Source organism: Pogona vitticeps, chromosome 6, assembly GCF_051106095.1.
Source record: "Pogona vitticeps strain Pit_001003342236 chromosome 6, PviZW2.1, whole genome shotgun sequence".
NCBI lineage: Eukaryota > Metazoa > Chordata > Lepidosauria > Squamata > Agamidae > Pogona > Pogona vitticeps.
This window is the reverse complement of record NC_135788.1, coordinates 115,700,723-115,715,834: the sequence shown is the minus strand read 5'-3', so window position 1 is coordinate 115,715,834 and position 15,112 is coordinate 115,700,723. Positions and strand designations below refer to the sequence as shown.

Below are 15,112 nucleotides of genomic sequence, written 5' to 3'. Positions count from 1 at the left end.
CACCTCATTGCATCAGCTTAGGATGATTCAGTTTTTCTCTCGTCTGCACATAATGGCAGCTCGTTAATGAAACATATATGGGTTCAGGCCTATAAAATTCTATACCCTGACAGGTTTTTTCAGCTGTTCTGCCAAGAATAACATAAGACAAGTTGAGCTTTTCCACAAGACATTCCCACATATGGTCCTTTATATGAGGGAATTCTATACATATTGTTTCATTTCAGGTTATTTAAGTTGTGGTGCTTTTCCTGTGTGCAGAAATGGATTCTCTTCTTTTATCAAAATATTCAAAATTTGTCTCAGATAAATCTTAACCAATAACTACCACAGTCATTCATAAAGTCTCTATTAATAGGAAAGAAATATTGGATTCTTTAACTGCTAGTGATGCTGGGGAAGCCCAAATGGATGGGAAAATGGTACAGATGTATGAGGAACGAAATCTCTTAGATGTTTTATTTGTGTTGGTATTTCTCCGATATTTGGTATCACAAGATTAGCATAGGAGGAGAGGGGGGAACATTAGGTTATTTAAGGGCCATTCCCCCCTCTTCTCTTCTTTCTTTGCTGGCACCCACTCACCTGCCCTTTATTCTAGTGTGAGTTTATCTGGTCGCCTATGGGGCCAGATAGGAATTTTTGACCTGTATTCTGATTGGCATTTGGATATGGGGATTTTACGCCTATCCCTCACTGGAACAGGTGTGCTGGCATGTTTAGAGGTGAAAAATTGGTCACACTGGCAGGTAGTGTGGATATAACAGGTTTTGACTTTACCTGAGTCCCATTGCAAACTCAGGTAAGCTATAGCCCATCTGACCTCCCAGCGCTGCGGATCATTTGATTACGGTGCTTGGGGGGGGGAAGATGCGCTGGGGCTACACCTGGACCAACAGTCAACAAGGAGAAATTGGTTTGAGGCCCGGGGGTGGTCAAATTGGGGCCAGGTTCTCGCTATCTTTAAGACCGAGAGAACTTGGGGCCAGGGACTTGTCCATTTGTTGCTTAAGGGGTCCTTCGAGACCTCTGTGCTTAAACCTGATTCCACACTACGGCATGACCCCCTTTGCCAAAGGATGGCAACATTGATTACTAAAGGGTGACCTGTGATTAATCCATAATTCTTGTCTCTGAGGTTGAGAAGGCAATGTTATGTCATAATGATGAGGTCTGAACTGAGCAAGAGAGGGCAGTTTACAAGGAAAAGGCAGCTTATAAGGAAAACGTATTGAAGAGACTAAATACTATAGTCCTTCACTTCACTAGGGTGGGATGTGGTGGCGCTGTGGGCTAAACCGCAGAAGCCTGTGCTGCAGGGTCAGAAGACCAAGCAGTCGTAAGATCGAATCCACGCCATGGAGTGAGTGCCCGTTGCTTGTCCCAGCTCCCGCCAACCTAGCGGTTCGAAAGCATGCAAATGCGAGTAGATAAATAGGTACCATCTCGGTGGGAAGGTAAACAGCGTTCCATGTCTAAATCACACTGGCCATGTGACCACGGAAAGATTGTCTTCGGACAAACGCTGGCTCTATGGCTTGAAGAGCGGGATGAGCGCCGCCCCCTAGAGTCGGACACGACTGGACAAAAATTGTCAAGGGGAACCTTTACCTTTACCTTATCACTTCACTAGAACTATTTGAGTTTCAGTTCCATTTTCAGGACATGGATATCATCAACAGGAACTTGTTTCTGGGGATGAATGCCAAATCTTATAAGTCCTTACCTCCTGTTCAATACCGCTGTCCATTCGCAGGTTTCAGTTCTAAGGTCCTAGCTAGGCACCCGGTGGATCTGAAGTCAGTTGTGGGCTGTGCAAGACCCAGAAGTGAGTAACACGATTCCTGCTGTCTTTCTATCACTTGCTTTTAATTGCAGTGGTGCCTCGCTAGACAGTTACCCCGCATGACAGTTTTTTTCGCTAGACATTGACTTTTTGCGATTCTCAAAACAGTGGTTCCTATGCGGGAATTTCACTGGACAATGTTTGGTCCATGCTTCGCAAACTGATTTTCGCTAGACAACAATTTTGACAGCTCCCTCCGCACTTGCAAAACGGGTGTTTTCAGGACCTAAGCTTCGCTGATTTGCAGTTCGCAAAGTGACTTTCCTATGGTCGATCTTCGCTAGACAACGACGATTCTTCCCCGTTGGAACACATTAAACAGGTTTCAATGCATTCCAATGGGGAAATGCTTTTGGCTATATGACGATTTCGCTAAACAGCGATTTCAGTGGAACGGATTATCATCGTCTAGCGAGGCACCACTGTATCTTCCTTCTCTTTCCTACACAATGGGTTGGCAGAGAAGGGAAGATCACCATTATTTTCAGGAAAGTGGTCATGTTATTCTGGTGCCGGATAAAAAAACGAGGTGTCCTTAAAGACATGGCATATGCTTTCATGGACAGTGCTCCATACTTCATGAATTTCTCTTCTCAAGTGTTGCCAGCAACAAAATGAATCTAACATCAGGGGATGTAACTCTTTTAAAAGAATTCTTATACAATCATGTGAGTCTCTTTCATGCATTTGTAGAAAGAAGGATGATTTTTGGTGGACCATGACATGTACAAAATCTTATTTGACATTAGATGAAATTCTAATGTCACATTTCTATTCCTTCAGTCCTTGAATGAACAAGCAGAAGAGAAGTCCTTTCTCATTTTCCTTGGGAGGAAGAAACTTACATTTGTTAAAAAGTTTATTGAAACTAGTATTGTACATGAGTGCAGACAACTGAAACAAAACAACATGTCTAGGCTCCCTTAACAATACATGTGTCATTCCACAAAGCACACAGTTCCTAGATGCTAGCAAAGCATGCTTGTATGAAATATTTTAACAGAATCCCCATTCCAGAAGGCAAGATGAGCAGTGTGCCCAGGTCTTCACATTGCATTTTAACAAGGATTCAGACAAACCAGAATGAGTCCAGAGGAGGAGAACATGGATGATCAGGGAACTGGAAACCAAGTCTTATGAGGAAAGGCTGAAGGAACTGGGCATGTTTAGAATCATAGAATCATGAAGTTGGAAGGGGCCTAGAAGGTCATTAAGTCCAACCCCTGCTCAATGTAGGGATACAAATCAAAGGATATCTGCCAGGCGGTTGTCTAAATTTCTCTTGAATGCCTCCAATGCTGGAGAACAAAAAAACCTCACAGTAGATATGCTAGCATTCTTCAAATACTTGATTGTTCTACAGAAGAGGGGCAGGATTCGTTTGCAATCATCCTAGAGTGCAGGACACATAATAATGGGTTCAAGTTACAGGAATCCAGATTTTGGTTGAATATCAGAAAAAAAAACATTCCGTTAGAGCAGTATGACAATGGAACCAATTGCCTTAGTAGATGGTGAGCACGCCAACACTGGAGGCATTCAAGAGAACATTAGACAACCATCTGTCAGATCAGCTTTGATCTTGATTCCTGTGCTGAGCAGAGTATTGAACTCGATGGCCTTATAAACCCCTTCCAACTCAATTATTGTACGATTGTATCCAGGAGGGGTATAGTGGAGACATGTTTATTTATTGAATTTTATTTATTTATTGAATTTATATGCCGCCCACTCTACCCAGAGGTCTCATGTAACACAGATTCTCCTCCACTACTACAGTGAAGTCTATCTGAACAGAATTAAAATGGAATATAATATATGATACAAATAAGTATATTTAGCTGAGCTAAATAGAGCGTCTATGTTTTAAATCTTCCTAGTTGACTTTTGTTATTCAGTTCCGGCTTCAGTAAAATTATATAACATTTGGGAAAGAAGATACAACCAAGCAAACTAATGCTGGAAGTCAAGATGGAGAAGACCTCCACAGCAACCATAAATTTCCCCTTGGTACTCAAGTAGGTTGGAACAAAGGACACCCAAACGCTGCAAAAAGCCAACATGCTGAATGTAATGAACTTGGCTTCATTAAAAGTGTCCGGTAACTTTCTGGCCAGGAAAGCAACACATAAGCTGACTATGGCCAGGAAGCCCATGAAGCTCAGGACACAGTAGAACATGGTTGCTGAACCTTCATTACATTGAAGGACAACTTCTGTGGTCATTGAATGCATATCAGAATCTGAGAATGGGGGAAAGGTGGCTAGCCACGCTATACAAATGGTAGCTTGAATAAGGGAGCAGAAGAGAACAATAGAGTAGGCCAACTCTTTTGCCACCCATTTCTTCATGCTGGACTCTGGCTTGGTGGCCACGAAAGCAAGAACCACAATGCTGGTTTTGGCTAAAATGCAAGAAACGGCCACCGTGAAGACCATCCCAAAAGCAGTTTGCCGAAGAAGGCATGTCACCTTATTTGGCGGGCCAATGAAGAGCAGAGCAGAAAGGAAGCAGAGCAGGAGTGCTAGGAGAAGAAGGTAGGAGATGTTGCAGTTGTTGGCTTTGACAATGGGAGTGTCCTGGTATTTCAGGAAAATGCCAAGCACCCCAGCTGTGAGGAAGGAAGAAGTCAGAGCAAAAGTTACTAAAATAACCCCTAAAGGTTCTTCATATGTCAAGTAGGTGATTTCTTTTGGAAAGCATCCATTTTTCTCATTGTTTGGATATTGATCTGCAGGGCATTCAGAACAAAAATCCATATCTGAAAAGTAAGTAAGTAAGTAAGTAAGCAAGTAAGCAAGTAAGCAAGTAAGTAAGTAAGTAAATGAATGAATAAATGAATGAATAAATGAATAAATGAATAAATGAATAAATGAATAAATGAATGAATGAATGAATGAATGAATAAATAAATAAATAAATAAATAAATAAATAAATAAATAAATAAATAAATAAATAAATAAATAAATGAATGAATGAATGAATGAATGAATGAATGAATGAATGAATGAATGAATGAATGAATGAATGGTAGAGATCAAAGATCATCTCCAGAAAGCTGAGAACAATGAACACTAGAATGATATATAAAAAGCTGTTCCCATATCTTTCTCTAGACAATGGCCAGAATCCTATTGAGGCCTTCAACTGGTGAACTTGAAATTACACAATGATGGTCATGAACCAACATTTATTAACTGTTTGCTGCTGATATTCATGATAAAAAGTTGTTCCTTTTCCAGAATGATGAATGAGGAACACATAGTCATGGTGGCAGTAGTCCATAGAGCTTTGGTGTAGGGTTCTGTTCTGTTCAGGTATGGTCCATTTTGTCTTCTATACCCATGGTCCCCAATCTTGGGCCTCCAGATGCTCTTGAATTTCAACTCCCAGAAGGCTTTTGGGAATTGTTGTCCAAGAACATCTGGAGGCCCAAGGTTGGGGACCACTGTTCTATACTACTTCCCTAACAACCAGCATATAGGGAACCCCTCCCCTTTATCCCACCCTACTGCAATGTTAGTTGCTGGGCAGAAGACTTCATGCTAAAGCAATGTGTATATTTCTGGCATACTTCATTCTTCATAATTCTTCATATAGCATGTATAAACAATGTAGGGTCCCTTACCTTTTTGGTTCGAAATCTTCCCTTTGGAACATGGAAGACAATTGTAGCAGCAAAATGGCTTCCCTTCCTTCTTGGCCCTTCTGTAGCCGGTCTGGCATTTGTCATTACACAGAGAAATGGGAAGGGTCTGTTCATAAAGGGAAAAGGTAATGGTTTAGAATTCCATCTCTTTGCCCTATCTATGCATCTATAACTATGAAATACAAATTGCTGTATATTTCTGGCAGAATGGCTTTCTTTCCAGAGACAACATTTTATTCAGTATCTGCAAACAACTGTCATAACAGTGGGAGCATTATAATGACTCAAACCATCCTATTGTTATTTTAAATACCTTGGAGCATATAGTGATATCCCCAACATTTATTTAAGTACCCCAGAGAAACTTAGCTTGCATACTGTTTTACAGGTTTGTTACTGTTTCTGGATAATGTTTATTCATCATGTGTAGATGTTTCAATTTTCACATTTTCTTCAGCGATCCCCTTTGGCTGGCTGCTTGTTAAACAGCTCTTGTTCATACGGAGTAGGATGATTACAAGAAGCTGGCCACCTGCAAAAGTCTGGGGGCCAACATACACCATTCCTCATCGTTGGAATGCCACATTTGTCCAAAATATTTTTCATACAAAAAAAGAGAGATGAAATACTAAGGAAACATCATTGCAACCTCTACAGGCCTAAAGTATGTTTAATTAGGAGCCTCATGACGTAGTAGTTAAACTGTTATACTGAAGCCAAAACTGTGCTCATGATCCTAGGTAGCTGGGTCAAGGTTCATTCAGCCTTCCATCCTTTCAAGGTTGGTAAAATGAGTACCCAGCTAGTTGGGGGAGCAATGTGTAGCCTTCATAATTAACTTGTAAAACCACTCAGAGAGTGCTTTAAGTACTATGGGGTGGTATATAAGCAGCACACTTTGTTTTGTTTTTAATTAAAAACTGAAGATGTGACAATCTCAGGGGTTCTAAGGATCCTGCCCCCATCAGAGGATGATTTACAGATTTTTTGAGATTTTGGGTGATGTTTGGTGCTGCGGGCTACATTGGGGCATTCTGCTGACACTTCTTGCTGTGAAACAGTGAACAGTTTTCAACCGTTTCTCTTTAAAAAGAGATCGTTGATCAGAAACCACTATTAGAAGTCATTCAAGACCTTTCCATACTAATACGTTGGTCCGTTAGATTCATTTCAATAACAAGGCACCAAGGATTTTAACCACGCTTTCTCCTTTTTCCATAACCTTGTAGGCAAACTGCATATTTGTCTTCCATGATTCCAGTCACACCTTCTAGCACTGAGTTAAACTATTGTTAACAGTTAAGGGTGACATCTAGCAGGTCCTTGAGATACAGCTAGTTCAGTGACTAAATGATTGATCATCTTTTTGAAAGGACTGGGAAACACCTAGAGGGAACCTAAAATGGATCTTACTTGGTTGAACCTCCTGGGCCAAGTCACATTGTCTTCATGAATGGTGAATCTCTTTCCCAGGGAAGCCTGTGGGTCCATCATTCCAAGTTTTACTCTAAGAACGGATCCATTCGACAACACAACCCAATTCATTATATCAAATCCAGCTATTAATTCTCCATTTTGGTCAAAGGAAATCTCTTCCATGGCACTATTATTAAATGACAAATTTCTTAGAAAGCGGGGCAACTAAATTAATAGAGATGGAAAATATAATTGACAAATGGAAATAAATGACATCCACATAGCTCAATATCTCTAGAGTCTTAATATCTTTCAAAACTGAAGGCTAGAGATAGGAAACTTTAAGTCTAATGAGATCTTCATAAAACTTCACTAGATCTCTAACCACACTTTTAGTATGTTTAGAATTACAGTTGTGCCTTGCATAACGAGCACACCGTTTAATGATGAATCCGCATAGCGGATAAACATCGCATTGGGTAAAACATCACATTGCGATGATCGGTAAGCATTTTGCTTACCGATCTTTGCATTGCGATGTTCCTAGAACAGCTGATTGGTGGTTCCAAAATGGCCACAGGGTGCCCAAAATGGCCACCGCAAATGTTTTCGCACCCTGCCCTCGCTTACCGAGGGCGCGAAAATGGCAGCGCTATGGAGGAACTTCGTTGAACTGTGAGTTTGGGCCCCATAGGAACGCATTAAACAAAGTTTAATGCGTTCCTATGGCTTTTTCTGTTCCGTTTAGCGATGTTTCCTCATAGCGACAATTAATCCGGAACAGATTAACGTCGCTATGTGGGGCACCACTGTAGTGTTTTGGAGCAAAAGCAAGGAAGGGTCTTGAGGGAATTTAAGAGTAACATGTTATGTTTGGTTTGGCATATGCTTTTTATGGATTGAAGTAACACAACTGAATCACTCCAGATCAAACTACTGCTATCCTAATATGTTTATGACACTTTTTTTGCCATTTGATGCACAATATCTTCCACAACTGTCAGAATCCTAAATATACAATGCATACTCACATGGTCACCAGAACACACCCATTGCACATGGGCATGTTCATATTCATCACTACAAGCAGCCCTATGATCCACTGAATCCGAAGGGTAATATCCAGGTTGTACAACATGAAGAATGGAGCACTCTGCTAGATCAATTATGCTTCGTCCCGAATCAGGAAACAAAGTGTTGAGTCTGTGTCATGGGGTGAAATACAGGAAGACTACCGCTACAGCTTGAACTCTCCTAATCTACAGTTGTTCTGTGTCTAGTCACGCTGGCCACGTGACCACGGAGGATTGTCTGTGGACAAACGCTAGCTCTATGGGTTGGAAATGGAGATGAGCACCGCTGCCTAGATTCAGACACGACTGGACAAATCGTCAAGGGGAACCTTTACCTTTACTAATCTACAGTCAGATCTACTAGAACTGCAAATCATAAAACAAGGGAAAAGTTCTTTCAGACTATGACTCCTATCCTGTATTGGTGAGCTATAGCCTTGGGATCTTATTGTAGAAATACTGCCTAGCCACAAAACATGTACTTCTGAAGGGTTTGTTCACATGACTTTTTCCATATCAAATCCTATGAGTTCAAGGTAGTGATGTATTTCAGCTCCCGAGGGATGCGTCACCACCAAGGCCCTGAATCTGAAGATTGGAGCCCCCTTCCCTTGGCTTAGACCCTTACAATCACCTGCTGGTGCCCCTTTCTCTCCTCTTGCCACCAACCAACCTATGCTATCTGCAGTAACCTAGTTAAATCTACCTGGTCACTAATCTTGCCATAATGTCTCAAGGGAGATCAATATGAGACACATAGAAGTTTCCTGATCACCTTTTGTTCAATACATCAGTCAGGAGAACCAGGCTAAAAATTCCTATCTCGCCTTGGAGAAACCCATATCACTCACCCCAGACCCACAGGGTAGGCAGGACATTTGAGCAGTCAGCAAAGAGACCAGCATTGTAGTAAAGAACAAATTGTAAGCCATTCATCACTTCTCCAAGACAGATTCCATGGCATAGCCCCCCCTTCTGTTTCTTCTCTTTTTAAAACATGTAATGTTACATATTTGGAAAGTTCTTTCTATATAAAGTGGTGCCTCGCATAACGAGCGCGCCATTTAACGACGAATCCGCATAGCAATCTATTTTTTGGGATCACTAATGCGATCGCATTACGATGTTCTGAATGAGCAAACATCGCATTGTGATGAGATCTTCGCATTGCGATGTTTTTAGAACAGCTGATCAGCAGTTCCAAAATGGCCACCAGGTGCCCAAAATGTCCGCCGCAAGCTTTTTCACATGCTGCCCTCGCTTACTAAGGTGGCAAAAATGCCGGCGCTATGGAGGATCTTCGCTGAACGGTGAGGTGAGTTTGGGCCCCATAGGAATGCATTAAATGAAGTTTAATGTGTTCCTATAGGGTTTTAGTTCCATTTTGCGACGATTCCGGATAGCGACGATTAATCCGGAATGGATTAATGTCGCTATGCGGGGCACCACTGTACAGAGAATGCCCTTGAGTCAATGGAAGGCCTGATTTTTCAGGCAAGTGTGATAATTACAACACAGGCTACCCTTCCCACGAAAAGAGCTTCTGACACAAAGACCTGATACTGCACCCACACCTAAGGATTCAACCGATGTGTTTACCTGTCACTGTTTCATTCAGGAGCTCCTTCCTTATGCAGAAAATCTTCTTCTGCCTATAGAAGTCCTGTTTCTCATAGTGATTTGTGGCAATTAAAACACAGCCTTTTATTCCAGAAGGAAAGCTTTCTAAGGAAAGACCTACTATGGAACCATATTCACACATTCAACAGATGAGGGTATTACCTGCCAAGGCTGATGATTCTGATGTTTCCAATTTACACTGCCAATATCTACATTGCGTTTGACTATGGATGAATGCATGAGATGCAGTGCATGGGCCACAGCATAGACTGTGTTGTAGATGCTGTAGCTGTTGGCGCTCATGCTAAGTTCAAAAACAGACCCAGGTAGAGTCTCCAGTTTCTCATCACCTGTGCAGACCTTCCCAACTTTGTGGTCTAAGGAAGGCTGGGAGAAAGAACAAAGAAATACATCTTCCCAGAAAGCTCTGAGAAATCCATCTTCTTTTACCAAGGTTGGGGTTCTCATCTGAAGAAATTCCTGGAAGCCCAGAAGATCCTTAGAGTGCAATGTGAAGGATAGAGCACCATGGAGGATATTTATATCCCAACTCCTTTGAAAACCACACGATATGAAATCCATCTGAGCTGTCATGATCCAGACTTTCTGCTTAGTTTGCAGAGGCATACCCTCCATTTCTGCAATAATGGAGATGAATCTCAATAATATAAAGAGAAGAATATCACCATGAACAATCACAATGTTAGCGGTTCTTTCCAAAACATTCTTGACGATTCTGAAACCTTTTTCCACCATCACAATCACATTGTTAGAAAATGTCGTCTTGGGGGATCTGACTATGAAATCAAAGCAAATGCCTCTTTCAACAAATATGGGAAGAATGTTCTCTACAAATTTCTCTGAGTTCTCATCTTCTTCAGTAATCACCCCTACCCATGTCCATCCAAAATGGAGGAGTAACTGGAGAATCCCATCATACTGATGACTGCCGGGGAGCATCCAGTGGAGGAAAACACTTTGGAAGTTACTTTGAATCACAGGAGCTGAGCCATAGATGAACTACAGAGGAAAATGTTTTTATTATTATTAAAATAAAAATAATAGCTGAACTTCAATGAAGAATATATATATAATGTTGTTGTTGTTGTTTAGTCGTTCAGCCATGTCCGACTCTTCGTGACCTCATGGACCAGAGCACGCCAGGCCCTCCTGTCCTCCACTGCCTCCCGGAGTTGGGTCAAAGTCATGTTGGTTGCTTCAATGACACTGTCCAACCATCCCGTCCTCTGTCGTCCCCTTCTCCTCTTGCCTTCACACTTTCCCAACATTAGCGTCTTTTCCAGGGAGTCTTCTCTTCTCATGAGATGGCCAAAGCATTGGAAGCTTCAGGACCTGTCCTTTTAATGTACAGTATATTTAATAATTTCTGCCTTTGGTCTCTTTGTTCTCTTTCTCTCTTTTAATAAGCAAAGAGTCAAAGTGGTATAGTGTGTGGAATTTTGGATTAGGATTCATGAACAGTAAAGAGCCCCATAGCACAGTGGCTGAACTGTAGTACTGTGGTCAGGCTTCTGCTCATGGCCTGAGTTCAATCTCAATAGGCTCAGGTAGCCAGCTCTAGGATGACTCCACCTTCCATTCTTTTGAGGTTAGCAAAATCAGTACCCAGCTTGTTGTGGGGAGCAGCTATTGCTTGCATAATTATGATGTGATCCATCTAAAGAGTGCTTTAGCACTATTGAGTGCTATGTAAATGAAAACAACACAACCTATTAGGGTCACCATAAATGAACTTGATGGCACTCAACAACAACAAAATATCAATTTGGGGAAACAGATGGAAAGCACTTTTTGGCACAGTTCACACATGTACCACAAATCTGGAGAAGTGACTAGGCATGCTGTCTATGACCTCCTAATGCTATGCTGATACAGCTCCTTGCCATTCAGCATGAATAGAGAGAAGTCCACTCTTAGATACACTCTGAGTACAATCACACATGCATGAACACATTTCTTACACATCTTCAACATTTCCATTAGATTCAATACCAGGGTCTTATGTTATATTCAATAAACACAGTTAAAGGTTAAACATGACTAAATGTTTAGAGGAACTTTTGGGTCTGGCCTTTTAGTGCATTGATATTTTTTAAAAGAATGAGAAGCCTATCTCACAGCCATAAATACTGCACTCCCAAGCCAACTACACCAGAGCACAGGTTGCTGTCCTCTGAAGATGCCGGCCACAGAGACTGGCGAAACGTCAGGAAGAACAACTTTCAGAACACGGCCAAAGAGCCCGAAAAACCCAGAACAACCATTAGATCCCGTGAAAGCCTTCGCGAATGTAATAATGAGAACCTTTGCATGACAGAAATGTCCTTAAAGATATATGATGCTACCTAACAAACTCATCATATATTCTGTAGATTATTTTGTTTTGTAGATTATTTTGTTAAATATGTCTGCTTTATCATCCATGCTTGAGGCATGTCTTACCTGTGGTATTTTGTACATAGAGAAGATACTGGAAATGTCGAAAAGATAGTGGTGGTTAGGTCCACCAATGACGGATATAGGAATCTTCTCAACACCGCAGTTGTAATTAGGGATAAATATACCTCGCCGAGAGAGGAGCTGTATTGAAGCAAGATAAGTCCAGCTTGCCGTGAAATAGCCGTTGTACAGTTGAAAACCCAAAGACATATTGGACAAAATTTGTTGATTCTCATTGATCTCCTTAACAGCAAATGCAAAAGCCACAATATGTTGATAGAGGTGTGTCATTACCCTGCAAGGAAAGAGAAGTTGACCATCTTCACATTGAGGGATTCACTTCACTACATACCTGTTCATTTGGAAATGCATTAGACTCATTCCCTGTTCCAAAAGATTGTTTGAAGAAAAGAATAGCAAGAGGGACAGAAAAAGGTCTCCTTTTCTGTTCACTACCACATCTGTAAAAAAAAATAAATTTTTTTTTTACTCTCTAGGAGGCCAATATATTTTGTGGCTTTCACAACAACAGAACACATTTTTGATCCATGGTGCAGTGGTTAAACTGACTTATGGCACAGTTGTTAAACTGTAGTATTGCAGTAAAAACTCCACTCATGACCTGCTTTTGATTCCAGCAGATTCCATCAGCTGGTTCAAGATTGACTCAGCCTTTCATCCTTCCAAAGTTATTAAAGGAATACTTAGCTCTTGGGGGGGGGGGATGTGTAGCCTGAATAATTAAATTGTAAACCACCCAGAGTGCTTTAAGCATTATGAGGCAGCATGTAAGCAGCAGATTTTGCTTTGTTTTTGGCGCAAACTAAGCAACATTACACACATGATGGAAATGACATCAATTACTAAATATCAAGTCATCATTCTTTAAGTCCCTTTGACATCCTGAAACCAGATGTACCGTGTCCTAAAATCAATGATCAGTCTCAACTAGAATGGGTCTGCTGAACAAACAGGAACTGGCTAACTCAAGACTGGTTGAGATGAACAACTAGATTTAAGTTCAGGCAAGATATTTGGAGGGTCAGATAAATTACTTACATATATTCCTCAAAAATGTCTTCAGATGGTTTTTCCCGAAAGTTTATTTGATCTGAGAATCTGAAGCCCTGAGACATAATTCCAGCAATGAGTACACCCCCTTCCTGGTAATACTGGTGATGAATGAGAAAAGGTTTCATGATGAGACATTGAGCACGTGGACCCTCACCCAACACTTGGGGCAGCAGCAATAACACTATCTCCACAACAAGAATCACCTTGAAATAAATCATTTTTGCACAGCCAATCTGCTACTGCACATTTCTGTGAATATCTCTTATTGAGTGAGACTAAATGACAACTCTTTTGGCTGATTCCAAATGAGAAGTCTGTGTTGCATTGATGCAATGATTAGATGGGTTGAACCACCTGTGTCTGTAGCTCAAGTGCTGGAAGGCACAGAGAGGATCCTTAATAAATTCTTCCAGTCTTGGACCGTAGCTTTTTGGTAACCTCTGGAACTCCCTAGGGACACAAAGAGAAAGAAGATGAAATCATTGATGGTTCTATAATAACAGTGGAGATAATTGCATATTCAGAATTGTAGGTTGTCTGAGACATTGCAGAAGAAAACATGTTTATTGCACCTCTGCCTACCTCTGTTCTGGTCTTCCTGATGAAGACTGAGGCCTTAGAACAAAGATGCATTAAAAATCAGAGGTATGCAACTACCATCTGTTTCAGCTTGTATCTACATACTTGCTTTGCAAATCAGGACCAACTAACCCTGAGCTGATTTAGAGATTGCCAAAGTTAATGTGTTCTTGGGTGTCAAAAAATACTACTAAATGTTTCTATGACATATAGGGGCAACTTGAATTGCCAGGTGTCTGGAGGAGAAAGAAGGGACGTGGTGGCGCTGCGGGCTAAACCGCAGAAGCCTGTGCTGCAAGGTCAGAAGACCAAGCAGTCATAAGATCGAATCCACGCGACGCAGTGAGCGCCCCTTGCTTGTCCCAGCTCCCGCCAACGTAGCCGTTCGAAAGCATGCAAATGCAAGTAGATAAATAGGGACCACCTCTGTGGGAAGGTAACAGCGTTCCGTGTCTAAGTCGCACTGGCCATGTGACCACGGAAAGATTGTCTTCAGACAAACACTGGCTCTATGGCTTGGAAACGGGGATGAGCACCACCCCCTAGAGTCGAACACGACTGGACAAAAATTGTCAAGGGGAACCTTTACCTTTACCTTTACTTGGAGGAGAAAGACAAATGAAAAGAATGTCTCTCCCGTAAAATAGCTACATGTTCCTCACCATCTTTGATGTTAACAATTTTAATATCCAAGAATGCCAAAAAAGCCAACACAAGGAACACAGCTTTCTTGGTCTTAACCCCTTATTCTGGAATAAGCTTCCTACAGAAGTTTGTCTGGGACTATCATTATCTGTTTTCAAGAAGCGAATCAGGACCAAAATGTGTAAAACTGCCTTGTACTAATGTGCATATTGTCCTGGAATTTTCAAATGGGTTTTCATTTGTGGGTTTTTAAAAACTCATTTAAAGGTAGTTTTAGCTAGCAACAGAGTTTAGTGGATTTGAATGTATTTTTGATAATTATTATATAGTGTTTTAGTGTTTGATTCTAATTTATGTTTCAAATGGCACTGAGAGTGGTAAGACTAATGGGTACAGATGCTAGAGCTATATACTTAGAAATGAATGAATGAATGAGTGAGTGAGTGAGTGAGTGAGTGAATGAATGAATGAATGAATGAATGAATGAATGAATGAATGAATGAATGAATGAAGGTTTGTGTTATGGAATGATGACCCTGCATAGTGCTATAAGCTTTGGGAATATGGGGGACCTTCAAATTGAAGGCAAAGCTCCTATCCTACATTACCCCCAGCTCCATGCTCAAGGAAAACATATTGGTGACATAGAAGATGACCCCTTAGTTTCCCCAGTCAGTAACCTAACATGCTCAAGAATCTAGGACAAATCAGAGCATCACAGTTTGGTACCCTTGTGTTCTGAAACACAC

At 41.2% G+C, this 15,112-nt stretch overlaps 1 protein-coding gene across 1 annotated transcript; it reads right to left on the bottom strand.

Annotated features, from left to right (window-relative positions):
* Positions 1 to 3,260: 3,260 nt before the first annotated feature.
* LOC110070353 (vomeronasal type-2 receptor 26-like) lies at positions 3,261 to 13,264 on the bottom strand. The gene is made up of 7 exons (XM_078378796.1): positions 13,125 to 13,264; positions 12,418 to 12,526; positions 12,069 to 12,206; positions 9,768 to 10,625; positions 6,910 to 7,137; positions 5,476 to 5,602; positions 3,261 to 4,607 (listed from the first exon to the last, which is right to left on the bottom strand). Exons 1-7 carry the CDS (start codon positions 13,262 to 13,264, stop codon positions 3,706 to 3,708), a joined length of 2,502 nt encoding a protein of 833 aa, XP_078234922.1. The 3' UTR covers positions 3,261 to 3,705.
* Positions 13,265 to 15,112: the final 1,848 nt, after the last annotated feature.